This window comes from Pteronotus mesoamericanus, unplaced genomic scaffold (assembly GCF_021234165.1).
Source record: "Pteronotus mesoamericanus isolate MK-2021 breed Mesoamerican mustached bat unplaced genomic scaffold, CSHL_Meso_final contig_173, whole genome shotgun sequence".
Lineage (NCBI taxonomy): Eukaryota > Metazoa > Chordata > Mammalia > Chiroptera > Mormoopidae > Pteronotus > Pteronotus mesoamericanus.
Window position 1 is genome coordinate 18,623,871 of NW_026555072.1, and position 26,911 is coordinate 18,650,781.

Consider the following 26,911-nt stretch of genomic DNA (forward strand, 5'->3'; position numbering starts at 1 on the left):
TTTTGTTCTCCGTTTTCTCATCAGTTCAAGAGAAGGATTTGGCTTAACTACCAAAGCCCCTCCATTTTCTAAAGTTCTTAAATCTAGAACTGTGAGGAGTTATACACATGTAGTTTCTTAACTGGCCAGTAACAAGAGAAATAGTATTTTTAGTGCTGTAGCAAAGGAGCAATGTGCATGAGTCATATCGATGCCCAGCAAACTAGACCAGAACTAGACCAAGTGTTGGAAATCGCAGTGGATTTTGTGCACAGGTTTTGCGACAATGCTCTTTCCTGGACCTTTTTCCCCTTCCATCTTGTCTCTGTTCTGGGCATTTTCCAAGGTAAGAATAAGCAGACCCACATACATCGTCTCTATTCCAATTTTAATGCATTTCAACAAGTGCTTCATCTGGCTTCCCAACTGTCAGGTACGAATGGCTCACAGTAACTGTTCTAACCTTCATCTCCATCTTTGGGTTTCTAGCCTTTTCCAGCACTTGACCTTAAGCACTTAACACTTATAAGGAAGTTCAACTTCTACTTAGATAGCAATTTTTAAAGCAAACACGCAAAACTGCATTTTTCTCTCAACCCAATTCTCCTCTCTGGCACTAAAGAAAGATCTTGATTTTGAGAATCTGTAAGATTCATAGAAGTTAGGTCATAAAATGATCTAGGATTACTAATGCCTGCGTCCACTTATTGATTTATCATTTGTTTTTAAGGATATGAAATATTAACTAAATACTAATATGAAAAACATTCCTCTTCAGGTTTGACTCATAATTTTGAACGTGCTTTTGGTTTCCAAAGTAAGATATCAGACCACGACGACTGTTAAGAGTTATTACTTTCATTTATCACAGCATGATAAATTTGGCTTGTGTAGAACTACACACCATAGGTTTAAATAATTATAATAGCAGTGAGTATTTGCCTTTACATAATTTAATTATGATGTGCATTTGTCCAGAAGCTCTGATTTATATCTAACAAGCTTTACTTCAGGCAGCAGAACTATCCTGATCTGCGTGTCTTTCTACAGTGGGCAACAATTACATCACTTTTCATCTACAACTTGGACTTTGGATACAAATCTTTGTATCCAGAGTAAAAGGGAAGTTTTATGGTTTTTTCTAAAAAATGAGTTCATCTGTGAAAATATGTTTCCTATATTCCCTATGGTGCAGTAAAACCAAAGTCAACAGCATTACATTTGCTCACGACAACCAGAGGAGTCAGTGTGAATGGAAAAACCCAGTCAAAGCTGACTTTCCTACCTCTGGAAAGGAAGGTCAAATTTGCGTCACTTGCACACCTCATCAACAAAGTATTCTTTTATCATCAACGGTACTGTAGGGCACTTGCAGAATTAGGTATCAAAGTCAACACCTGAATTGTTTTGTTTCTAGATTATTGATATTAAGTACATCCCTACAGGAGAAAGGAGAGGCTTCCGGATTTCAGCAAGATAGAGTAGTCTACTCACTAAAGGTGTGTTTTGTTTCAAGAAAACAACCTCTTATGAAAATCTCGACATAGGTAGCAAATGTTAGAGGGCTATATTTCACTTAATAAAATAATTGCCTATATGTTCTCCTTGGAGTAAAAGCTCAACTAGCATATTTGTAATAAAACACATTCCATGCACAATATATTTATATACACGGTTCCAGAACATATAAAACATTAGAGTGCTTCAATAGCTAATTATTTTAACAACACAGTGAATTAAGCATATAATTTACATGATAAGGACTTTTCCTATAAAAATATCAATAAAGTTCTATTATATATTGTATGGTCATTTTCCCCTCAGTCTCCTTGAAATTTAAAATTCTGCAAATGATAATATGGTGTAATAGGGTAGGGTGCGCCAGTTAAATTCTAGTGTGACATTTCATTTTAACTCACTTGTACTTAAATTGGATAAAGTTACATGTATGTGTGTCCCTTTACCAGAACAAATGTTTAAAATTTTGAAGTTTCAGTAATATCAACTACTTTCCTCTACATGTTAAGATCTGATGAATCCTTGTTAATTACTTACTCAGGTATATAAGTGTTTGCTTTCTTTTTTTAATCCTCACCCGAGGATATGTTTAGAGAGAGAGAGAGAGAGAGATCAGTTGCCTGACATACGCACCCCAACCAGGGATCGAACCCGCAACCGTTTGGTGCACAAGGCCATGCTCCAACCAACTTAGCCACCCAGCCAGGGCCATAAGTGCTTGCTTTTTTAACAAACTTCACAAGTGAAAGTAAATACTAAAGAAAAAAACAGTAGTCTGGCAGCTCATATTCAGTTCAGTTTTATTATTTTCTCTTGCAGAAAATTTGGACATGTGTGCCTTTTATGGCAAGTATACCTCATCATCAATTTGTATTTATTGACATTCTCTGTGCCCAGAGTGCATCACAAAATTACTGTGTACTTTATTACAAAACAGAATGTAGAGGAAGTTCTCAGTTGAGCATTAAAATATCCAAGAGAAGAAAATGGATAGACACTATAGACATTTGATTATGTTTATATATTTCATCAACTGTAGACATTTACCTAAATGGACTAGGTTTATTGGAAACCCTCCAAATGTGGATAACCTTGAGAAAAAGAGAAGTCACTCGGACTCAGTGAGTGAAAAGAGAGAAAAAGAGGTTAAGAGAGAGGAGGAAGAAGTAATTCTGATATTGAGGGAAAGTCACTTTTCCTTCAAGAGTTCCATGTTAGAAAGATATCATTTTAATAATTGTATTAAAAATTAAAAAGTTATTATACTCATTATATGCTTCTGGTGAGAGTTTGTACTACTCTAGTAAGAATTCTGAAAATATGTAGCAAGAAACTTAAAATTATTTCCTTTTACCCAGGATTTTTCCTTTTGGGAATCTGTCATATTAAAATAATTATAAAGTCAGGGGCAAATGTGTAAATAAAGATCATTGCATCATTATTTATAATAAAATTGGAAAAATAAAAATTTCAGCCATATATGTAATGACAGGACACATAGATATCATATACCCATTAAAATGGCATTTTCTGAGAATATTTAATAGGAGCAGAATGTTTTTCAATGTAAAGTGTTAAGAAACAGGATTCTTTCCTGTATTTCCCCCAAATTTCTACCATTAACCAGTATAATTATTTTAAAAGCAAAACCCACATTTTAAATACAGTTACATCTACATCTAGATGAGTGATGATAATTTTCAGTAAACTCTAAGTTGTAAAATAATATGTGCCTCATAAGGTCAAGGGTGGGATGGATTTCTACCCTTTGAAAGTCTGGTAATGATAAATATAGCATCCTGTATTCTGGAAGTTTCTGAAAACGGGCTCCTGGCCATAGCAAAGGCCACATTCTAACTGACATTCTCAGGGCTCAAACTCAGCATGACAATGGCGTCTGTCTTATGAGTCCCTTAACTACAGCTGCTTGAAAGGACTAAGTGAGGTTCACCTCCCAGACTTAACTTCAGAATTGTACAGTGTGATTTCTGGGCCTTTTGCCCAAGAAAGTTCTGTCCATATAATTGCTGATGCCTGAGAGTTATTTTAAGAGGACAAAATCCTTTTTTTTTCACATTAGAAGTAACACAAAGATGCCAGTTAAAATGGAAATGCTGTTCTGTGACCGCGTATTGACTGAAATTCAAACCCACAATTTACATATTTTATATGAATCTAGTCACCATTTTAGCTTTTCCCTAAGTACTTTGCTTTTTTGTGCATTTTGCTTTCTCTGCTGGAACAGCTTAAAATGAGCACTATCAGAATGCTTCCGGTTTTGAGAAGATGAAGCAACTGGAAGAAAAGGAAGGCACAAAGGATGTAGAAAGGAGAGTAGGCATGGCCAGCAAATAGCAGGGAAAGAGGAGTTTGAAAGTGAAGACAAATCTAGGTATTTCATGATTTTATCTGTCCTTACAGATGAGTTTTAGATATTGGAAGGCTAACTGGGGAAGTGACGGATTTGCAATTACCGAGGTCAAGTAGATATGTGTGTAACTTAGCCAGGGCACTCAAGTTAGATCATCAGACATGTACAAACTCAGCTTGGTGTAATTTCTGATGATTGTTCTTAGACTGTAACTAATATGACGGTTTTATTATCCTCTGAAGTCAAGGTAGAGTTGGTTTAGGGCAAGGTTGAGTTACCCCTGAGCTCTCGGCCATTAAGGCTCATTTGGAGATTTCAGCTTCTCATAAGTGCAGGTACCACTTACAGGTTCACCGTCACTGGTCTGGGCCACACTGTTTACTCCCACCCAAGACTCTTCACTAAGCCCCTTTTCTTATGATATGATATAACATTTTGAGCCTGTTGAAATTGATACCTCTTTCAATTCTGGAAAGTGTAAAAATTAAATCTCCAAGAAGGTGAAAATTCAAAGAACTCATGTTCCTTTTGGCAACAACAATAAAGGAGTTAGAGTATTTCCTAGAGCATTTTGATAACAGCCATGACCAGGCATCTTGAATCCTTTTTTTTTTTTTGTCCTCAATATTATTATCTATTTTCACTTATTCTGTGTGATCAGCTGTTCACCCACTCCAATACTATTGCAGTAACAACACTGGAAAGGTAGTTATTTCAAATCAACTGCTACTCAAAAACTCAAGGATTAAGGTGAAATGATTTATGGTATCCACTGAGAACTGGAATCAGAAAATAAAACAAAATAAAAGTTGTATAAAAGAATCTGAATCCCAGGTTGATATCTCTAGTTTATCTGGTGTTTAAAGAGAGCTCACATTCCTTTTGGCAGCAACAATAAAGGAATGAGAGTGTGTCCTAGAGCAGTTTGATAGCAGCCATGCCCATCTTTTTTCCAATGAATATACAGTCAACCCTTCCAATTTGCATGAGAATTTTCATGTTTTCAAATCAATTTGATTAGTCTTCATAATTTTTGTGCACAAAAAAGAAATTTTAAAAGGAAATCTTTAAAAAGTATTTCATTTTGTAAAACATTTTAGTAGGAGATAGGGAACAATCTGATTTATTCCAATTTCAGGGACAATATAAGGAAACACAATGGACAGGCAGCAATCATGAAATTATTTTAATTATATTGTCAAGTAAAGAGATGCAATTAACTTCATTTTCACTATGTTCATGACTGACAACTTGTACCATAAACAAATCCTTCTTGGCCCAAGATTTTATAGTTGTGCATGACTCCTTAGAAGTATATCTCCCTAGGAGTTATTGAAAGGTCTATATGAGCATGGCCACTTATGAGAATTTATATTTCAAAAGTTTTTAGAAAGTAACAATCAAATCTAATATACCTCAATATACCATAGCATGAGTAAAGAGTGTGATACAATTTCAATATATCAGCTTGTTTCATATACAGCATCGCTTTAATACTGCTTGTAGTCTTCCACCTCAAAATATGGAAAATTATAATGCTATTGTACTTGCATGAGTATGGCACTAATTCGAAGGTTTGGGTTTACCATCAAAGAAGCATGTTAATACCCTGACTTGTATAAATCCAGGACATGTTCTTTCCTCACAGTTAGTTAATACATGTATTTCCAATGTTAGAAATCCACTAAATAATTTTACAAATTCAAACCCATCATCATATTTTTTGTAGTATAATTTGCATATACTATTGGTAAAGATTATTACATCTGTAATCTTCATTTTGAAGATGATTTGCAATTTTAATCGAAATTCTCACTCCAAGAACAAGAATAGCATTAGTAACTTCAGGGATGGGTTGTCCATTCCTTTTTAGTTGTATACAGTATATGCATTTCTACTCTCAATGGTCAATGTAGGAAAAAGTTCCTTAGCTAACAAGAATATATGGTTAAATTCATACTTTTAGTAATCTTTTTTATCAAACCACAAAAACAAATAATTTTCTGCTGAAGTCGATGATATATATATATATATATATATATATATATACATACTGTATTTCAAATATGAAGAACTAAAATAATAATATTTATTATTGATGGGAAAGTTTTCATAATCTAGTATTACTGAATATAGAGAAATCAAATGCAGAAATTCTAGACTAAACTTTAAAATAATTATGTTGGAATTTTGATTAATGGACAATTGGATACATTTATCAAGTTATATCCTTGCCCATGTCCTTATGTCCCAAGCCTATTACTCCTTTAACCCAAAGCCACTTGCACACATTTTATTAATATATTATTTATCCATAACTTAACTAGCATAAATAATATCTCCTATATTTGATTAAATAAAAATGATTTTAACTGTAATGGTAATATTTATTTTTATGTATGTGTACCTTTTCCCCCAATTTTCAAAAGCTGTATTTTAGTGTATTTAATAATAGATAAGTCAAACAGTTCCATATCGCCTGCTTTAAAACCACTTCAAGCTTTATAAAATGACAATATAACACCATCAGTAAAACTTTCAGCTCATCTTATTTCCCAACAACCACCTAAATGACACATGAGAGTTTACATCCATATATCCAGCTTGGTCTTAATGCATGCACTGCAAAGGATGGAATGGTCCGTGTTTGCTGGTACTGTCTACTTTTGCTCCCTTTAAATACACACAGGAAGAGCTCAGAGTGTTACACCAGGTTACGATCTAGCCTTATTGACTGTCAGAACGTATATTGAGAAAAGTATTGACTGGAATTAAGGAATTACTCACCCAGCTGAGTCTCCTGAATTGTCAGTTTACTTTCCACAGGATATAAAAGCTTGGGTGGCTTATCAGTCAGAGGAGCTGAAAAAATAATAATAATACCAACTATAGTAAGCTGCGTGAACTGAAGATAGAACACAGTTTATTTTCCTAAATATTTTTCACTCTCAGAGTAGTATGTCAATGCATTCTACTAAGTAACGACTTACATAGTGCAGGCAGCACCTTCAGGCAAACTGAAGAGCTATTAGGTTGTACATGAGTCAAACATAACACTTCCAAATTGGCAATCACATGAGACTGTTTAACTACTGAATCACGATTGGTCACTTTTTAAGAACATATGACTGTGTTTCATAAAATATTTTCAATTTGTACATTTTTTTCCTTTTTAAAGCATAACTTACATTTACTATGTTCATGAAAGCTACACAGGATACATGTATCAGGAATTTCAGTGATTTTTTGGCATAGTGTGTTTGCTGGTACTGTTTGCTTCATTCTTCTTATTCCCATTCCTAATTTCCATACCCTGGACCACACTGGCTCAAAACCCATAACTTAGGAATTAGATTGAATATTTCTTACACACATACCCTATATATGGGGTAGCAATATAACATTAAATTAGTATCAGACAAGTTGCACAATCAAATATGCATACATTTATTCACCAACATCATGCTTTTAAATGATACTTCCCATTTAGTCAAAACCTCTTATTAGCATTATGTTACATTTTATAGTATTTATTACTAATTTGCATGATACTCTCTTTGATTTTTTAATTTCCATACATTTCTACTCTGTGCGCTCATCAATTCATCAATTATCAAACTACATATCTAATAGTTTACTATTAAGCATCTTGAAAATAGTTTTCCCACTGCATACTGCATTCCTACCTAAACTAGACTATCTGGACTTTAGACAAATAGCCAGTTCTCCTTCATTAAACCCCTCTCCCCATCCTCACTGATCGAAATGCCAAGGTCCCTTGAAATCTGTCACTGCAACTTTCTCTCTGTCCCAAGAACAGAGATGATCCTTTAAGGGCTACTGAACTAAATGTTTCTGCTTTGTGGGCTCCCTTCCTTGCCAGGAGGATATGCCAGTTGGTTGATAACTGCAAGGCTAATCTAGTCAGCAGCGACAGGACTTGGCCACATGTCCTCATCACCAGAGGATTCAAGACTTTGATCTGCTTCAGCAACTCACCCCCATTTCTCTTTAACAGAAAACACAGTCGGTGCAAATCGATGATGCACCCCAACTCAGAAAAACAGGGTGAATTTTAAGAGTACTGGTAGGATCAATTGCTTTTGTTCATAACTAATTGAATGTATTATTCATTCATCTTTGTTAATATTTAACGCCGGGATGGGGATGAAAGGGAAGGGAAATTCGGGTTGATAGGATATCAGTTACTGGGAAATTCTTGTCAAAGATTGAACATTACTCTAATTAAGCTGAAATACTCTTATTTCTTACCTACAGTGATATTAACAGGTTTTTATTCTCCTACCAACTAAGTAAGTAGTTTATTCAGTAAATGTTGGCAAAATAGTTCACTATTAATAGGTCAAAAAGCCACATTCTTTATGCTCTGGTTATCAAATGATCTCAATGAACTTGAAAACGAACTATGGTTTCAAAATAATAGGCTTATCCAGCAAATTAACTCAGTTCATAAAATCGTGTGATTATACAGTTTCAAGTAGACAACTCAACAGTTTGTTATGGAAAGCAGCTGAAAGAAATGTTCCTGTTCAAACACATCTGGTGCTAATTTATAGCAAGAGAAAAGATCTGTTGAGAAAGATAAGAAACTCCTATGAAACACGTTCACTCAGAAGCATAAAATGCTTGTGTGCTTTTCCACCCCAACCCACCACCCACACTCATGACATAATGTTCCATCCTTAAGACCATTCATAGGACTCTCAGGCGACAACTCCAGTTAGCAGAGGAATTGTACAATGTTGGAGCCAGAGAAAATCATATGCTTATGAAGTTTTTGGATTTTTTAAAAATGTGTTCCCTGAAGTCCTGATTTCCACAGTGCCCCTCTGGGCAGAGGAAGTGAAGACAGAGATAAGGGGTGGTCTATGGGGCTTGACTCCCTGCACCCCTTTCTGCCAAAGTAGCTCTGCCTTTTATTTGTTATACATCAGCACGTTACCCAAGATTTTAACCAAAATAAATTATGCATCAGTGGATGAATGGATAAAGAAGATGTACGTATATACACATACATACATAGGCACACATACAATGAACCCAGTACTCAACAGTAAAAAATAAATAAGCAAAATCCTGCCATTTGTGACAGCATGTATGGACCTAGAGGATATTATGCTAAGTGAAATAAGATGCACAGAGAAAGACAAATATCATATGATTTCACTCATATGTGGAATTTTTTAAAAGATCAAAACAAATGAACAAAGAAAACAAAACGAAAAGACTCATAGAAACAAAGAACAAACTGATAGTTACCAGAAAGAGGAGGGTGCAGACATGGGTGAAAAGGAGAAGGGGAATATAGTTAATAACAATGATATAACTTTGCCAGTGTGATAACTTTGCCTGGTGAAAGATGATTACTAGCTTTAGTGTGGTGATCACATTGTAAGAAATATAAATGTTTAACCACTATGTTGTACACCTGAATCTAATATAATATTGTATGCCAACTATAGCTTAATAAAAATTTAAAAAATCAATTCAACTGATGTATATTGAACACTGTAATGTGCTAGACGTTGTGATGGGCGGCTGTAATTGCTTTCTACACTTATGTCTTACAGTCATCGAAAGTGAAAAATAATAATAAAAGTAAAAGATTCCGAGCTTATCGACCTCCCTTGTTTTAGAGGTCAAGAATTTGAGGTAGGACTAGAACAACTGGTTTGCCAAAGGTAACAGCAAATTCAAGTTAAAGGCCTTGCTAGATTCTTCTCTCCCAATTCTTTGTTGTCTGTTCCTCGAAAATTTTATCAAGTAACTATTGTAGCTCCAAACAATCTGTCAGGAGAGCAAAAACATGCAACTAAATAACCATAACCCATAGAAGAGTGCTCTTACTGTACAATCTGTTACCTATACATGTCATATTTTGATATTATGCTATGATGGGTATCAGTTAGGTATGTTTCTCATGTGATTCACCTGTCTTTGAAAAAAGTAAACAGAAATGACCAGATTTGACACACTGGCAAAATAACTGTTAAAGGAGTTACTGTTAAAGCTAGGATGTAGCTCCGCTCCATAGTCAATTGAAGATGAGAAATTTTGCTGCCGCAAAGACAGTGCATGTACTGAATTGTCCATTATTTGAATGTTTCTGACACTTTATGGTGTTTCATAATTATTAGTTAAATCAAATTTACAGAACACAGAACTAGAAAATACAGAAATGGTAATGACCAAACAAAATCAACACACACAAAGAAAAGCCCTTTTTATTTTAATGGGCATAGGTGGGACTGGAAGGAAATGCAAACAAATCACAATAAAAATAATTAGCATCAGACCATGACAAGACCAACTCACATCCTCTCTCTCTCTCTCTCTCTCTCACACACACACACACACACACACACACACACACAACACATATACACACTCACTGACTAAACTGAAATCATTGAAGAACTAAAGAAAATCCAACAGTAGTGACAGGAAGCACAGGTTGACTTTGCATACTAATCATCTTTTGTCTAACAAGAAAAAAACCACAACAATTATAATTGAGATGCCATTCTTGCTAATTATATATTAAAATAATTCTATATATCCACCAACCGAAGCATTCCCCAGCTCTCAGAATGTCCTATTGACAACAGTAAAACTGATATAATTATTTAAAATAAAAACAGATCACTGTTACAGAGTTATGGATATGTCCTGATTGACAAAAGTGTTCTGCAAAGGAAAAGGGACATTTTAAGGATGTTAGTTTTGCATGCCAGTTAGAGACACATCTAGAAGTGGGTATACATGAAGTTGTGTGCAGGACTGATTCTGTGTGTTAAGGTTACCTGACTAATCATAAAGGGATACAGTCTTTCCTTTTCCCCCATTCCTTGTACACTTGGGTTATGAAACAGTGAAATATAAGATCCCATCTTCCAAAAACAAGTGACAATGGACCAGGGTAATGGGGGCAATAGTTTCGGAATTTTCTGATTTTTTTTTTAAATTTTATTTTAATTTATTTTTTCAAATACTTTTGTCTCTGCCTCCCCCCCCCCCCACCACTTTCCCTTGCCCCCTCCCTCCTTCCCTCCCTCAGCTCTTCCCCTTTGGTTTTGTCCATGAGTCCTTGCTATATGTTCCTTGACTTTCCCCTTCCCTTCCTTTCCCCCCCTCCCCACTCCTTCCCTCTTGTCTCTGTTGATTTCTTTTCCTTTCAGTGTTGCTGGTCTTATTTTCCTTGCATCTTTGTATTGTTGGTTAGGTCAGGAGAGAATGTGAGATATTTAGAATGAAAGAATGTTTTTATGTTGACCAGCCATCACTAAAATTTCATTTAGTCTCTTAAATACTAATCCCTCAAATATATTGAGAATACTCAATGCTTCTTGCATAGCTATAATCATACTACTACAAAATTTGTTCTTTTAAAATCATTGATAATTTTCCAAATGTATTTTAAGTAGTACCTTCTCTGCTTTGTTTCTTAGAAGTATTACATGGTAGAGTAAGAAAGATTGTATACTTCGCTTTCAGGGAGATACACATGTAATAATTCCTGACTTTGTCTCATTGGTTTGGCAAGTTGGAGAAGTTATTTAAATTCTCTGAGTCTCAGTCTCCTTATATAAAAAAACTGACATAAATAGTTTTCCCTTATGTCTTGGTGTGAGGATTAAATAGGGTAAGAGATTAAGTGTCTGGATATAGTAAGTAAAAAGTAAATCTGTTCTAATGACACCCATCGAAGTTTGGGATAATATCATTTAACATTCTATGTAGTATGATTAGAAAACTATTTCTGTTCATAAAATAATGAACTAGATATTTAACTAAGGGTTCAAAAGCATTTAGCTCCTGAATTTAAGAATCATTAATATTTCCAACATTAGCTTCCACAGCAGGAGAACTGATCTATCTTCAAGAACACAATTAAACAGAAAACATTTTGAAGACATTTAGATATGCAGGCAATGTACTTGGATTCAAGTTGCACTTGAAGATAAACAAAATACAGCTTTAAACACTCACAGAGCTTAAAACCTAGGTAATTATAATTCCATAATTCAATTTCAAGAGCATTTATGAAGTACTTACAAATAGTAAGTGCTATATTAGAAATGAAAACGAAATAAGACATGGAGTCTGGCATAAGACTATATAAAGGAGAGGATATATATGATGCATTGTGATGAGTGCTATGTTCAGAGGTAATTTCTTTACGACCCTATTGCAATCTACTAACTAAATTTGGACACAAAACAGTACCACAGATTTATACAGTCGAAAAGAAAACATGCCTTGTGGCAATCCCACCAACACACTCCCTTTTGCAATGTTTATTTTTTTGTCTCTGTGTATTTTTGATTAACTTAAAAGAGTTGACAAACAACTGCCTATTTTTCTAGCAAATCTAGGGAATGCGGATGACCCATGGAGCTTCAGTGACTCCGAATGGGAATTCAGTTCTGCTCTCTTTGGCGTAGAATGATTTAACATTAATTTCTAATATTGCAGCATAGAGCTTGTGAGAGCTATAAGCAAGTAGACACAATCTCATGGCCGTTGGGAGAAAAACTGAATGGACAGAAGAAAATATCAGCATATAACATTTGAAGCCATTTGGGGGGAAGGGTATTTTATTTTTCACTTATGCTAATACACTGGGAATGGCAATGCTTCTTTCAGTTACAAATAATTATGGTGACTCACAGCAGGGCCATGGAGCCTCAGAAGACTCAGAGAGGGAGGGAAGAGGCGCAGCCTCTGAGCAACTGAGCAGAGAAGTACAGGGACCAGAGCAGTTGATGAACAAGTTAACATCATATCCAAGACAACCTTGATCTAAGAGGTACATCAAAGCGACAGAGCAAATACTCCCAAGGATGTAACTGTTACTACACCTATCAAAGTGCATGTATTCAGGAGAATCAAGAGATTCATTTGATGAGCTTTAATGCTTATATTTTATTCCTATAGACTGATAAGTGTTGGTTATTACGCAAATAAAACAAAATGTTCAATCATTAAACAAATATTTCAAAGCTTCTCTTCGGTAGGCTGTTTTGTAGTTACTAGAGAGTATAACAGTGAACCAGACAGACAAAATTCCTCCTCTTAGGGAGCCTGCATTCCAGAGAGGGTGATGGAAATATGGACGTAAATGAATATATGCATAATATAACATCAGAGGGTTCTAAGTACTATATAAAACAGCAGATAAAAGAGAAAGAGCCTAATAGAGGTGTATTTTAGAGAGGGATGTCAGGCAAACATGCTCTGAAGGTCCTTTCAAACAGATGTGTGTGAAGGGAGGAAACCAGCCATGTGAAAACATAGAGGAAGATTATGGAAGGCAGAGGAGAGGACAAGTGCAAAGGCCCTGAGGTGGGGGATGCACTTGGTGTGTCTGAGGGCTAGCACAGGTCATTACAGCTATATTGACATCAGCAAAGAGCGGCCCTCAGTTCAGAGGACAGCCACGGGCCAATTCAGTCAGGGCTTTGTAGAACATAGAAAAGAACTTGGTTTTCTTCCAAACATAATGAAAAAGCCCTGGACAGTTTGGAAAAGAGCCCTTGCTGACAATTCCATGCCAGGTTTCACTCGGGTGCCTTGGCGCTTCAGTTTGGGAGGATGGAGGAGTGCAGACAGGCCAAGGAGAGTCAGGAAGGCCAGGGAGGGGTATGGGAACAGTTCGCTGAAAGGTGATGATACATCGGTGGTGGTGGTGGAAAGGGTAGCATTTTTTCCTTTCTGTATCTATTTGGTAGGTAGAATTTACAAACTTTCCTGATGGACTTGATGTGAAATGTAAATCAAAATCCAGGACTTAAAGGGGGTCCCCAGATACGGGCTCAAGCAAATACATGAATGGCAGTTCTGTTTAATGATATGGGGGTGGGGAGAATGCAAGAGAGACAGTTTTATGGGATAGTAGGAGCCAAGAGGCAAATTTTTATAAATCAATTCAGTCACCTCCTTGTATCCATAGAGGCTAGAGAGTTTTACTATCAATAATTGATTTATATTGAGAAAAAGTGAGCCACTGACTGATGACTCATCTTCTCCTTCTGGTCCCCAAAGGACTGAGAAAATGTTCTAAAAAAGGTTTCATATTTCAGGCTAGTGCCATATTCACTTATCATGAGATAAACTTTGGCTAACCTCTACTATATTTTGCTTTACCATTATTCATAATAAAAATGTATAATACCCCCAAACTTACTTTTGACTAATAGAATCAGGCCCAAGCTTAGTCAGGAGATTAAGGACAGTTCTCTGGTGCTCCTTTGGTTCAATATGTGCAATATATTTAACTGGCTAATTTAATACCATCATGTTTAACTTAGTTTTTCCTTATTTAAAAATATTTATTATAAAGTACTGTTCTAATATAGTTAATCACTTTCCAATATCTTGACCCATCTCCTAGGTAACATAAACAATGAAAAAAAGTTATATTCATTGAGTGATTGTTTTAAAAATAGAAGCACTTAAGAACATCGCAGGAAAAGTTAGTACATATGGGGCTAGTGCTAGGGCTCAGGTTCTCTATTTATTTGCCACCTTCTACAACTGTCTCTTAAGCCCCAGAACTCATTGTCACCCACTGCATCCTGATCCTAACCACATGAGCTGAGAAAAATATGGAGGGCAAACAAAAGACAGCGTGGGTAGGCAGAATAAGTAAAGGTGACAATATTTTTTTAACTTTTATTTTTTATTAAACTATCGCTGCAGTGGATATTGCATAAATGTTGTGGGGATGAATTCTAACTGGCTGCATAAACAAACGTGTGTGTTGTCAAAGCAAAAACAAATGGCAAGAAAAATAAAACAATACCTAATTATCTAGATAAATAATGACGGACCCTAGGAAAGGATGCTGATTGATATAATAGCTATAATCAAGTAGGTGAGCATGCCAATTACTGTTTTCACTTCTGTTGACAGGCGAGGAAAAAATTAATGGCCACCAATTAGCTTCTAGGGACAACAGTCAATTCCAAGAAATTACATGCCTTGTGAGGGAAAGTATCTTTTCCCTAGCAATCAGAAAATAAGAAAAATTATCATGGCACATCATTTTTTCTTTTTCTATTAGTATATAAAAGCTCTTCGAGGAATGAAAATGACAAATCCCAGGGTATTTGGCAACGCTTATTAAAGGAAAATTGTGGAACAGACAAAAGGTACTGTGTTCCTGCTGAAAGTCAGAGGTTGTTTTAATCCTCTCCTTGGCTTGGAATATCACAGTAATACATTAAATTTCCATAGTATTTTGTAATGTAACTTAATGGCCCTCCAGATGATTTGGGGTTGGTTTATTTACATTGTACTTCAATGTAAAAGATCTTTAAACTCCCTGGCTTTTTCTTCATAACACAGAATTCTGCACAATCCTTCACTGGTACGGCTCTCTGCCAGGGGTTCACACTTGGGGTGTGGGTGGGCGCTACTGGACAAGGGATGCTGCTTACAATGCACAGCAAAGCCCCGCACAGGAATGATCTGGTCCCATATATGAACAGTGCTGAGGTTGAGAAGCCCTGTCCTATGATAACTATATATTAAAAGTGGTTCTGTCGCCCTTGCTGGTGTGGCTCAGGGGATTGAGTGCCAGCCAGCAAACCAGAGGGTTGTTGGTTCGATTCCCAGGAGGGCATATGCCTAGGTTGTGGACCAGGTCCCCAGGAGGGGGTGCATGAGAGGCAACCACACCCTGATGTTTCTCTCCTTCTTTTTCTCCCTCCCCTCCCCTCTCTCTAAAAATAAATAAATAAAATCTTTTTAAAAAGCAGTTCTATTATCTATATTTCAAACCTGATTTGGGCAAAAGACTTCAATTTTCTGGTAGACTGAAAACTATTGAAAACATGGGGCTTGATGAAATGGTGGAGGATGTTGCTATGTGGGCAAGTATATAGAGGACACGAAGGAAGCCATGAAGGTCTATGAAACCCATGTAGGTTTACTGCCAAGAAAGACCAGGTATGATGGTGCCGGGGAGAGATGAGAGGTCAAAATGAGAACTAATTGACAGTTCATAAAAAGAATGAGCAACCTTCCCTACCTCCTTCCAAACCCCTAAAGGAAGAATGATCATAGCCAAGGCCTCTTGTTCCTACCCAAACATCTAAAATTAAGAGGTTCTTCTCTGAAGACATAGAATAATCCACCTAATGCAGAATAGCAGAAGCATTCCAGAACTGTAGGACTGATTCTAATGTATTATAATACATTTAGCTGCTGAAATATTACAGAATTATTTTACAGCGAAAGGTCTCTAATACTATTATACTTCAGTTAATATGGAAGTTGCTTGCAATCGCTAAACGCATATTTACCAAAAGAAGTTGGCCTAAAATTTTTTCTGGTAGGTTGCAGTAACTATTCAAAGGAGCTAGCCAGGAATAAAAGACAAAGTGACCCATGCAATATCTCAATTTATCAGTACAAGTTAACACAGCATATCCTGCTTAATTTCATTCACAAACCATTAAGTTGACATGTTGTTAACTGGAACTCTCAGCATAAATTTAAGGCTTTTAAGACACAAGAACATAAATATAAGATTGCAAAAAAGCATATATATAGGAAAAATTAACATATCATATTTTGGGGTGTGCGGTTACATTATTTCATTTGATCATCAATTTGTTACAATGAAAAGATCTCGAAACTTCTCCCAAAATGAACAGCCAGTGAGGACTGAAGCCAAGATTAGAACTCACCCTCTCTGATTCTAAAGGTCACATGCTTTCCATTTTTGAACACTGCTTTTCAACATTTTTGATGTCTAATGCAGTTTCTACTAGATAGCTTGTTTTTTTCTGGAGTTTCTGATGATATGGGGCAGACTGGGGAAAAACATGATAGGGTTTGGAAACAGAGAGACAGAAAAGTCTGTGATTTTAATGGACTTCATTAGGACTAAACTATATTTGACAATAGTGAACTTTCATTGTAGAATTTAAATAAGCCTCACACTGCTTTCTTAAGATTGGAAGGGAGGAGTATTCCTACCATTGGTTGACTCTCATAAGCAGAACCCTTTAATGGGTAACAGAACTTGATGATGATGTATAATTTGATGCTCTCATTATGACAGTGGACCTTCCCCCAAAAGTAAGCATTTCAGAAATCCTAGTAAAACTGTTACCAAAGAGAAAATGAACCTCAATAAGCATGATCTCCACTAAAATTCAATGTTTATGAATATAAACTAAATTTAAAATTTTCTTGTAGTAATCGTATGAAATATTTAAAAATGTCCTTTAGAGTGACATTTTATAACAACCCAAATCCTGTGAAAAAATAACATCATTTTGCATAAAATGCAGAAACATAAATTACTAAACACACAGTTCTCGTCCTACTACATTCATTGTTCTAATTAAACGTCATCAGTGGTCAGCCACTTATGGGAAAATAAGAGGTTAGTCAAATGTTGATATATTCAACTTTTGCTCTTGGTTTAACTTTGCTGCCCTCTGTTAATGATAAGGCTGTACTAGGTAACAACACAGGTTCCTTTGATATTCTCTGAATCTAAGTGAACTTAACCCTGGAACTCCAGTATAATTGTAGTTTAAATACTGCGTGTTAAATCACAGGCTGATTGTAATATTTAATGGCATTACTGCTTTAAGAAACATGCCTCCAAATAAATTAGCCTCTCTCCCTCCCTCCCTTTGTTCTTTCCTTCCTTCTTCCCTTCTTTCTGTTTATCCTCCCTCCCTTCAGTCTTCCTTTCCCTCCTTCTTTCTTCATTCTCCTCTCTCTCGCCACCTCCATCTCTCTGCCTCTCATTTTATACTTCCTTCCCGAGGAGTATATCCTGGGAAGCAACCTGAAGGAAAAGCATTTTGTTTTCTCTTTTCTGGATACAATGGAAAAACAGAACCCTAAATTTCCATTCATTCATAACTTACTTGCTTATAACATTATCACTTTCCTGTTTAGATTGTTATCATTCATCTAAGTAACACTGTTGGCAATAAGCTTTTCTATAGAAGTCATTTTATAAAAACAATTATTTAACAAATAATAACCTCTTACCTAAAAGGATTTTAAGAAGCTTCAATGAAGTTTAAAAGCTTACTAAACAGTTCCTATGGCAGTTTTCTCTTGTTTCATAAAATGAAAATCTATCACAAGTCATTAAAAACGTGATTACTACAAAACAAAAACAAAAGGAAGAAGAAAAGCATGGCTATGAGCAGTAAGATCAGGCACTCTTTAAATAAAACTTGCTATTCAAATCTAATTATACTGTGAATGCTGTTATATTACTTTTGCTATCAGCGCACAGCCAAGAGTAACTTGGCAACAAACGGAGGTTAGTCATTTTAAGAATTTTCTTTTTAGCAATGCAGGAACAAACTGCAAATTTATTCTTAGTTGCATTAAACACCACTGATATCCTCCAAAGAAACGGAGAAAAAAAAAGCCTGTTACAAACAACAACAGTAATCGATATATGGAATTTTATTTTGCTATTCTCTCTATTTTTGTGTCTACTATGCTTGAAATTGTCTAAAATAAAAATAGCTTTTTTATGTCACGCATATGCAAGCTTCAGGGTTTGGTAAATTTTTTGCTGTTACATATAGCATGAATATGTGCATACATCTACATATGTCCCTACAGTGAAGCATAAATTATAAATTTCAAGCCAAGTTTGTAAAAAGAAATGAAATGAAACTGAATTGCATCTATGCCAGCTCAAAGCAATACCACAGCTCTATTTGCTCAGCAAAATTTGTTTCCATTACATGTTCACATTTCTTTGTTTATAATAAATATAGTAAAGGTACTTTAGGAAAAACAAATGGAAAACTACAAATACAATTTATCAATTAAATATTACTGAGATACAAATTATCCTAAATCTTAGCAGTTTGAAATAGTGGCCATTAATTATTATTTGTGAGTCTACTAGACAGCTGGGAGGTTCAGCTGATCTGGTTCAGGCGTGAACGATGCTCAGCTTACTCATGCATCTATGGTCAACAACAGGTGTAATATGTGTGGCTTTGCTCATTTGGGCTGGGCTTGTTTACATCTCTTTAGCAAGCTAAGACTTTTATTCAGCACCCAATATTAGATCAATGGACGTTTGTGAGCAGGGAAGTAACGTGAGCCCAATGTGAATTTTTATGCTCCTTTGAAGCCTGAACTATTGTCAGGTTGCAATGCCTCAAGCCCACTGAACAATCTACCCTTTCCCCATTTCACTATTCTCTTGGATTGTTTCGGCTCTTTCTGGAATGCCATATCATACCTTCTTAAACCCTAACTCACCCTCCATAACTACCATAGATGTCAATTCTCAGGCTAAAGTTTCCTGACTCTTAATCGAGCACCCAAACACAGTCTCTTTACCTCTTTCAAGCCTTTAAGAGGCCAGGTTGTAACCTTCCGTCTATACATCTGACTTTCTCTTGAGACTATAAACTCACTAAGAATAGGAATTATTATTATTATTATTATTTAAAATTTTAACCTTCTTTTCCCTAATGCTTTCAATGTTTTCATGAACAGGTAGAGAAGATAGTGAATGGTCAAAAATTTTGGGGTAGAATGACTAGTCAAGGAAAGATTTAATTGTATTTTATACATTCTCTCTTAAAAAGCAGTAGTTATATGTTCCCTTTTTTCTAAAGATTTGCATTAAAACTATTCATTAAAATAAATTTTGGGTGGCTAATGAGATAACCTTCAGTTATGTTAGGAAACTTACTGATTTACAACATACATTACATACATCCAGAAAGTAATTATTAATACCCTCTGAAAAACATTAAGTACCAGCTATTTGTACACTTATTTGAGAAATACAGCATCCTTCTTCAAGTAATTTATGACCAGGAGTTAGTATATTCAGCTATATTACTTATCTCTGGGGAATAACTTTTAATTTTTCATTTTTTTTGTCTACTATAATGTAAAATGAAGGTAATCAATCACTCAATCAACAATACTGTAAGAACTTCCAGTGCTGGCTGGTGTGTCTCAGTGGATTAAGTGCCAGCCTGCAAACCAAAGGATTACTGGTTTGATTCCAAGTCAGGGCACATGCCTGGGTTGCGGGCCAGGTTCCCAGTAGGGGGCATGAGAGAGGCAACCACACAATGATGTTTCTCTCTCTCTCTTTCTCCCTCTCTTCCCCTCTCTCTAAAAATAAATAAACAAAATCTTAAAAAAAAAAAAAAAGAAAGAAAGGCCTTCAAGTGATTAGCCTAGGAATTTGGGCGGGTACTATAGGGCAAGGCCAAATATACACAAAACAAGATACCTACACACAAGTAATTTACACTCTGGTTGAAGAGACATGACCAATAATTCAACAGCAAATGAAAGACACTGTTTGATAACAAGGTGACTTATGTAGTCCTGGCTATGGGCTATTTCACAGTTCTAAGTTAAGGGATGGAAGAGATAGGGTATTAACCAAAGAGAGACAGTCATGGATGAGCGATATGTAATATGAGCTGTAGGTAATTGCACCTGAACCAGGTTACCCAGGAAGGACCAAGACTTTCCCTGTCCACCACGACCTCTCTTGCACACCTAGCAAATAATTGGTTTTCTTTTGTTATGGGAATGCACCATGAGGTAGGGAGTAAGATAATAGCACAATTCTTGGAAATCAAGAAGCCAAGTAAGGAAGCCATAAAGTCATACAGTGTGTTCCACACAAGTACAAGGTTAATAGACCTCATTATTATACTCCTTTAATGGACAGACCTCTTTGTCTGCCATATCTGCAATGGCAAATCAAAGGCTTTTAAGTCAGAAAGTGCTAGGTTCAAACTTTGGATCTGCTTCATTACAAAATTGTTTTAAGCATATTGCTCCAAATGTTTGAAACTCAGTTTCCTTATCCATAAAGTACATATAAAATATATTTCTGAAAAGGAATCGATCTTTTAAAGGCTTATTGTGACATTTACATGAACTATCTTGTAAGAGTAGCTGATATTATGCCTAGCACAGCCAATGGGCTTCATATATGCTACTGTGCATTAATATTAGTATTAAGGATTGAATAACACCAGAAGCAAGGCTGAAATGTACCTGAGAAAAAAGAGGGATTGGTCTTTCCAAAAAGAAGGAGAGAGCAGCATGAACAAAGAAACAGAGCTGGATTTGACGGATCACGTAAACTGAAAAGTTAATGAGATAGTGCAATGCACTGGATCAGTGATCTTGAGAAATATGGGCAAATAGGCATCACCCAAAAACATTTAATTAAAAGAATTAACAAATACTGGAATCACAAGGTGAAGGCCAGATACCAATCCTCTCCCAGGTTTAATTTATGAATAAACAATAGGTTGTCTAACCTTTTTTTCCTAACTGCTAATTGAAAATAAGTAGTGAATTTTGTTTCACAAATCTACATACTCTAGAATTCTCTCGCTTGGATTCAACAATGCCTCGATAACAATGGCTGTGAGAATAGCTCATTCCATGCTGATTAATTTAGCATAGAAACTGTGAAACACAGAGCCCTGGCTTCATCAATGATTGTCAGATCATTTAAGATGAAGACGTGGGTGGTAAGACATTGTCTGGAAAACCCAAAGGTGAATTATTAGATTGCTCCAGGTCCCATTTAGAAGAACAATGTAGACCACAATTCACCTGAGCTCAATAAGGTAAGGCCTGCAGGTATGACTTTCAAGCCACTTTCAGGCAATAGCACTGTGGTTTGCCACCTCATCAAACAACAAAAAGAGACAACAAGAGAGAAAGAGAACACAGCTAGAGTCAGCCTGAAATATCCAACTGTATTTGCCACATTAAAAGATTAGGTCTGCTTTGATGCCTGTATTCTCAAGTTAGTGCTCTATTAATTTAATGCATGCCTGTTGGCCCCACTATGGGTTGTTAACACTTCGAATTAATATTTGTTGAGCCTGCTAAATTGTGTTTTTTTGCCATCTTTGTCTCCTAATAGATTATATAGTTTAGAATTTACACTCGAGCTGAAATTCCCAACATGGTAGCTACAAGCTCAGCTGCAAGAATGACATTTCAAGAGCTGAGTAACTACATGTGTCTTGTGGTTACCTTACTGTACAGGTAGATCTGGGAGATTTCTATTATTACAAAAATTCCAGTAGGCAGTGCTGGACTAGAGTTACTCTCAACCTTTTTCATGCCATGACACATATTAAACATTATGTTTGTTGGGCACAGTGGAGTAAGCAATCTTGTGGTCAGCTATTCCTGAGAGCTGGAGGAGTCGTTATTTTAGCACACCTGAAATCCATTTGGGGAACAACCATGTGTCACTGCATATTAGTTCAAAGCTGTGCCTTAGTGAACATCCAGTCCAATACATCAGGGAAGTGTAGTGGCTTATTTTCTTGGAAAACAATCACTAATCAGGTTTGTATTGCTAATTAAAAGAACACGTAATCATAGTGTCAAATATATTTGAAAAAGGCTAAAACTCAAACTAACAGACATCATTGATTATGTACCACAGGCAAGGCTTTTGCTGAATGCTGTAGCAAACACTGGTATTGAATTTCATGGGCCCTGCCCCCCAAAGAACTAGTAAACTCACTGGCAACGTAGAACAAAACTATCTCACTTCTGAAAAACCAAACCATAAAACAGAATGTTGCCGATCTTATAACAGGTTTTTAAGACAAAACAGAGTAATATGTTTTACTTCCTTCCCTTTTAAATAAGAATACAGGAGGACTAGGAAAGGTGAGTTGTTCCCGGTGAGCACAGATGACACCAGACTTAGCTGCAAAATGGATGGAATCAAAAGACAAATCTAGGAAATGGTTCACAGTACTGATGTGTCTGTGAACTTTCAAGTTGCTCCCCAAGGTACAGGAAATGCATTATCTTTATGATGATAGTAGACATTGGAAACATCTTTGTTATCCAGGCAGTATGACCATGATGTATTGCGACCTGTGTTACACAGTACTGGTTGACAGAAATGTGTGTTTCATGGCTTGGTCAAGTCAGAGATGGAGAAATGAGCTCCCTGAGTCTTGGGTTTTAATGGGTTTTTGTACTGAAGAGCTCAAGATATCATAGAGCTATTCTCATGAAAATAAAAAAAGAACCCGATATTCTAAGTACTATTTTATAGCGGGTGGGCATAGAGGCAGAAAGAAGAGTAAGGCGGGTGTGCTTTCCACAAATGCTCAGTGAAGATCTCTGTGCACCAGGCACTCACTGTCCTTAGCATTAGAGAGTTGGCAGTGAATAAAAGAAAGTCTGCATGCAGGGGAAAAGCCACTGAGGGCACTGAGAGAACAGAGCAAGGCAGGACACCATTGACAACAGTGTTACATTTTATAAAGGTTGGTGAGGGAAGATCCCACTAATAAAGAGGTATCTGAGTGGAAACGTAAAAGAAGTGAGCGAGCAAGCCATGCAAAGAGAATTATAGGCAAAAGAGAAGACCAAGTTCAAAATGCGTAGGTGGGACTGTGCCTGGAATATTTGAGGTGCAGTGAAGAGGTCACCGTATGTAAAGGTGAATGAACTGAAGAAACGAGCTAAGAAAGAATAGAAGGATATGAAGTTAGAGAAATATCAGAGAGCCCGATCGCTTATAGCTTTGCATATTCGGGTTGGACCTTGGGATTGAAAGTTATTGGTGATTCTCTGCACAAAGAATAATGTGATCTAATTTGTGTTTTAGGATTCACTTTTGCTGCTGTGAGAAAATGCACAGTTGTGAAGCAGGCTGGCATGTTCGCAGGCCGCTTACAAAAGTCCAGATGAGATATGTTGTCAGCTTGGAGTAAGGCGGTGGTGGCAGGTAAATGTTCGTGTACTGAATAGACTTTCGAGGCGGACCCTTTGGAAATTGGACACGAGGCAAAGGAAGGGAAGGGGTCACAGATGACTGCAAGGCTTTGGCTGGAGCAACTCTAAGGAAGGAAGACAGTGGGAGGGGTGGTTGGGGTGCATACAGGTGGAAAGATCTGGAGTTTGGTTCTGTTCATTTTAAGTTTGAGATACCTCTTAGACATCAAATCTGAGCTGTTTAGTGGGAGGCTGAACATATGAGTCTGGCATACAAGGATGACATCAGGGCCAGAGATGTTAATTTGGGAGTCATTAGCAACTCAGAAAGTATTTCAAGTCATGGGCCGGATGACATCACCGGGGAGCATGGGCCCCCAATCTGAGCTTGAACCTCCCTCCTCTCAAATGCTGACAAAGACACAAACAAATCTGAGAAATAGCAGCGATTACTGCTCAGCTGCCGCATAGCAATGCCAGGCAGCTGCAATGCCCCTGGGTAAGTACCCAAAGTAGCTGGTACTTAGCACTTTTTCAAAATATTTCAGGAATCAATCTTTCTGACAGTCCTAGAAACACACAGCAAGGCAGCCTTCCATGGGAGTAAAAACAATGCGTGTGTTATCCGGTAGCATAACCCCAACCTCCACAGCACCAACCATAGCCACACTGATGCCTCTTCAGCTTCATGTCTTTCCCTTGAACAGCTGGACTAGAGATCTAGAGAGGGCTGAAGAGATGTCAGGTGCCGAGCAGGATTTCCGAAACTCTCCTGATACTGGAATGCCAAACACTGTGCTCACAAGAGCCTGCAAAATGCCATGGTGTAGCTCCTGCCATAAAACCCTGGCTGTCTCAGATGCATATCTCAAACCTTGGGTATAAGTATTTGAATTTTAGCCAGATGACTAGTCTTGAAGGGTCTACTTTGACAACATGAGCAAGTAACTGGCCAGCCAGCCCATGTAGTCTGGTGGGGCTAAGATGCATAGAATCAGCTTGCTTGCAGCCTCTTCGGGAGGTACATGTGACTTGCTTCATGCTGCCAAGTCAGCAAGTGTTCCCCAGGGCTGTCCCTGCCCTTCTTAACTACATCAAGGACAAGCGAGGATGGTAGATTTCAACTCAGGGATTTTTAAATGTTAATTATGATGAAATGATCACTCTGAAAAGTCAGTGCCATCATCAGCACATCTTTTGTGTGTAGGTACCAAAGTCTACCCGAAAACAACACTTTCAAAGTGCCAGGGTAACTAGTCCAATCTAATTGCAAGACACGCGTCACACAATGCATCGGGCGTAGCGATCGCAGAAATCAAATGGCTAAGAAAACACACTCCAAGCAAAGTATTGTTTCAAATACTGGATAACAATCGAGGGGTCGATTGCAGAGGGGCAATGCTTGTCCTAAGTCTGAGACAGGAGAGAAAACTGGAGACAATAACAACAAAAGAATCTAAAAATATTTAAAAGGTGTTCTTAAAGAACATATTTTACTTTCAAGAAAAAAGGCATCCTTTTAGCATAAGTAGCAATGAAAAAAAAATCATTTTAAAAGCCAGCATTAAAACCTAAATTTAGCACTTTATGTATGTATGAGTGAGCACACTTGATGCCCTCACTTAGTAACAGTTCTTCTGACAAAAGATAACTTGGCACATTTAATAAGTTCCCATTGAAGCCAAATGAATTCACATATGTACTTATGTATATATCCACTGTATGTATTTTCAAAAGTATTCATTTGCAAGTTGGGCATTGTTCAACTGAACAAACTCTGGTAACTTGGAAAAACTAAAAGCATATGTTTTATTTATGAGAGTAGAACAACTGAAACCATGAAACTTGAAATTTAAAATTAAAAAAAGCAAAGCAAACGCTATATTGTAATTCAAGCTTTTGTTAACAGCTAGACTCTAAGCGAGCAGCAGGTACCTGAAGCTCTGCTGTGGACCTAGGTGATGTTCCAAAACTGTTAATGGATGCTGACGGGCAGAAATTAACATTACTAAAGTGTCAAGTAGAGCCAAATGACACAAAGGAGTAACTCAGAAGAACGCTACATTTCACTCCACAGTCTAGAACTCAGCATTGCAGTAGGGCAAAGGCTAAATATCTAGGACAGAAGAGGAAATGAAACAGGTCCTTTTAATCACCATGCTCCTGTAGATTTGCTTTGGTAATTAGAGTCTGGAGCATCTTCAACATGCTAAGAAACATGTAAACATAAAACACTGTATTTTCATTTCCAATAGAGATTCATTCGGAAGGAATGTCAGTAGAAGTTGGCACAAAACATAGGTCCATTGTGCAAAGAAAAGCACAAAAAAGTTGAAACATTAAAAAATTCCTAGTCACCTAAAAAGGAACAAGTGTTTCTATGGAAACCATCCTATTCTTTCTGGATTTCATTTAATAGAGTTTTGTTGGGTGTTTACTGTGTATCGGATATCTGGCGAGGTGTTGTGGAGGAATACAAGAAGGGACAAGATGCTATTCTTTCAATTAGGAATTTTTCAATTCAATGGAGGAGATAAACCTAAAAAGCGGAATAGCATAACTCTTATAAAAGAGCTATAGAGGGTTACAGTCACAAATAGGAGTGACAGAGATAGCAGTTGGCTTAAAGAGATCAAGGAAGTCTTCATAGAAGATGTATAATTTTGTTTTTATTTTGAGAAATGAAAGTCACTAAAATGCAAAGAATATTTTAAAAAGTATCTCCCCCTAATCTAGATCTAGCAACTTTAATATCTGTAATATTTGCTTCAAATTATTTTTAAAGAACTAAGACATTACTAATATTGCTTAATTCCCCTTAAACCAGTACCAGTATTTCTTTTCCCAATTTCCAGAGACAACCACTCTCATAATTTTGGGAGGCATTATTCAACCCATTTTTTTTCAAATTCACTTATATTAATTAACATTATATAAATATAAATATATACATCTATATCTATCTTGGTGCATAACATTCTGGAACTTTCTATTCATAAGTGAAGCTTATCTTCTGGATAGCTATATATACTGTTTACAGAGAAATCTAGTTCATCTCTTTCCCTTGCTGATTAGGATTCTGTATTATGCATTTTTGTCATCAACATTCCTTTTGACAGATTTTTCCTAATTTTTTGCTGTTATACACTATGCAGCAAAGGGTAGCTATACTCACATATAACACACAAGGACAAGTTATCTAGGGTCTATGTGCAAAGTGGATCATAGATAGGGTGACATAACCAGATTGACCTTGGATAACCCCAG

At 36.6% G+C, this 26,911-nt stretch overlaps 1 protein-coding gene across 1 annotated transcript in view; it reads right to left on the minus strand.

The window, feature by feature from the left end:
- The window catches only part of IL1RAPL1 (interleukin 1 receptor accessory protein like 1), a 1,150,627-nt gene that overhangs the window by 253,354 nt on the left and 870,362 nt on the right, over positions 1–26,911 (minus strand). Inside the window, exon 6 of the mRNA XM_054566585.1 lies at positions 6,656–6,730. Coding sequence (XP_054422560.1) covers positions 6,656–6,730 — 75 coding nt within the window. The remainder of the gene's footprint in view (positions 1–6,655; positions 6,731–26,911) is intronic.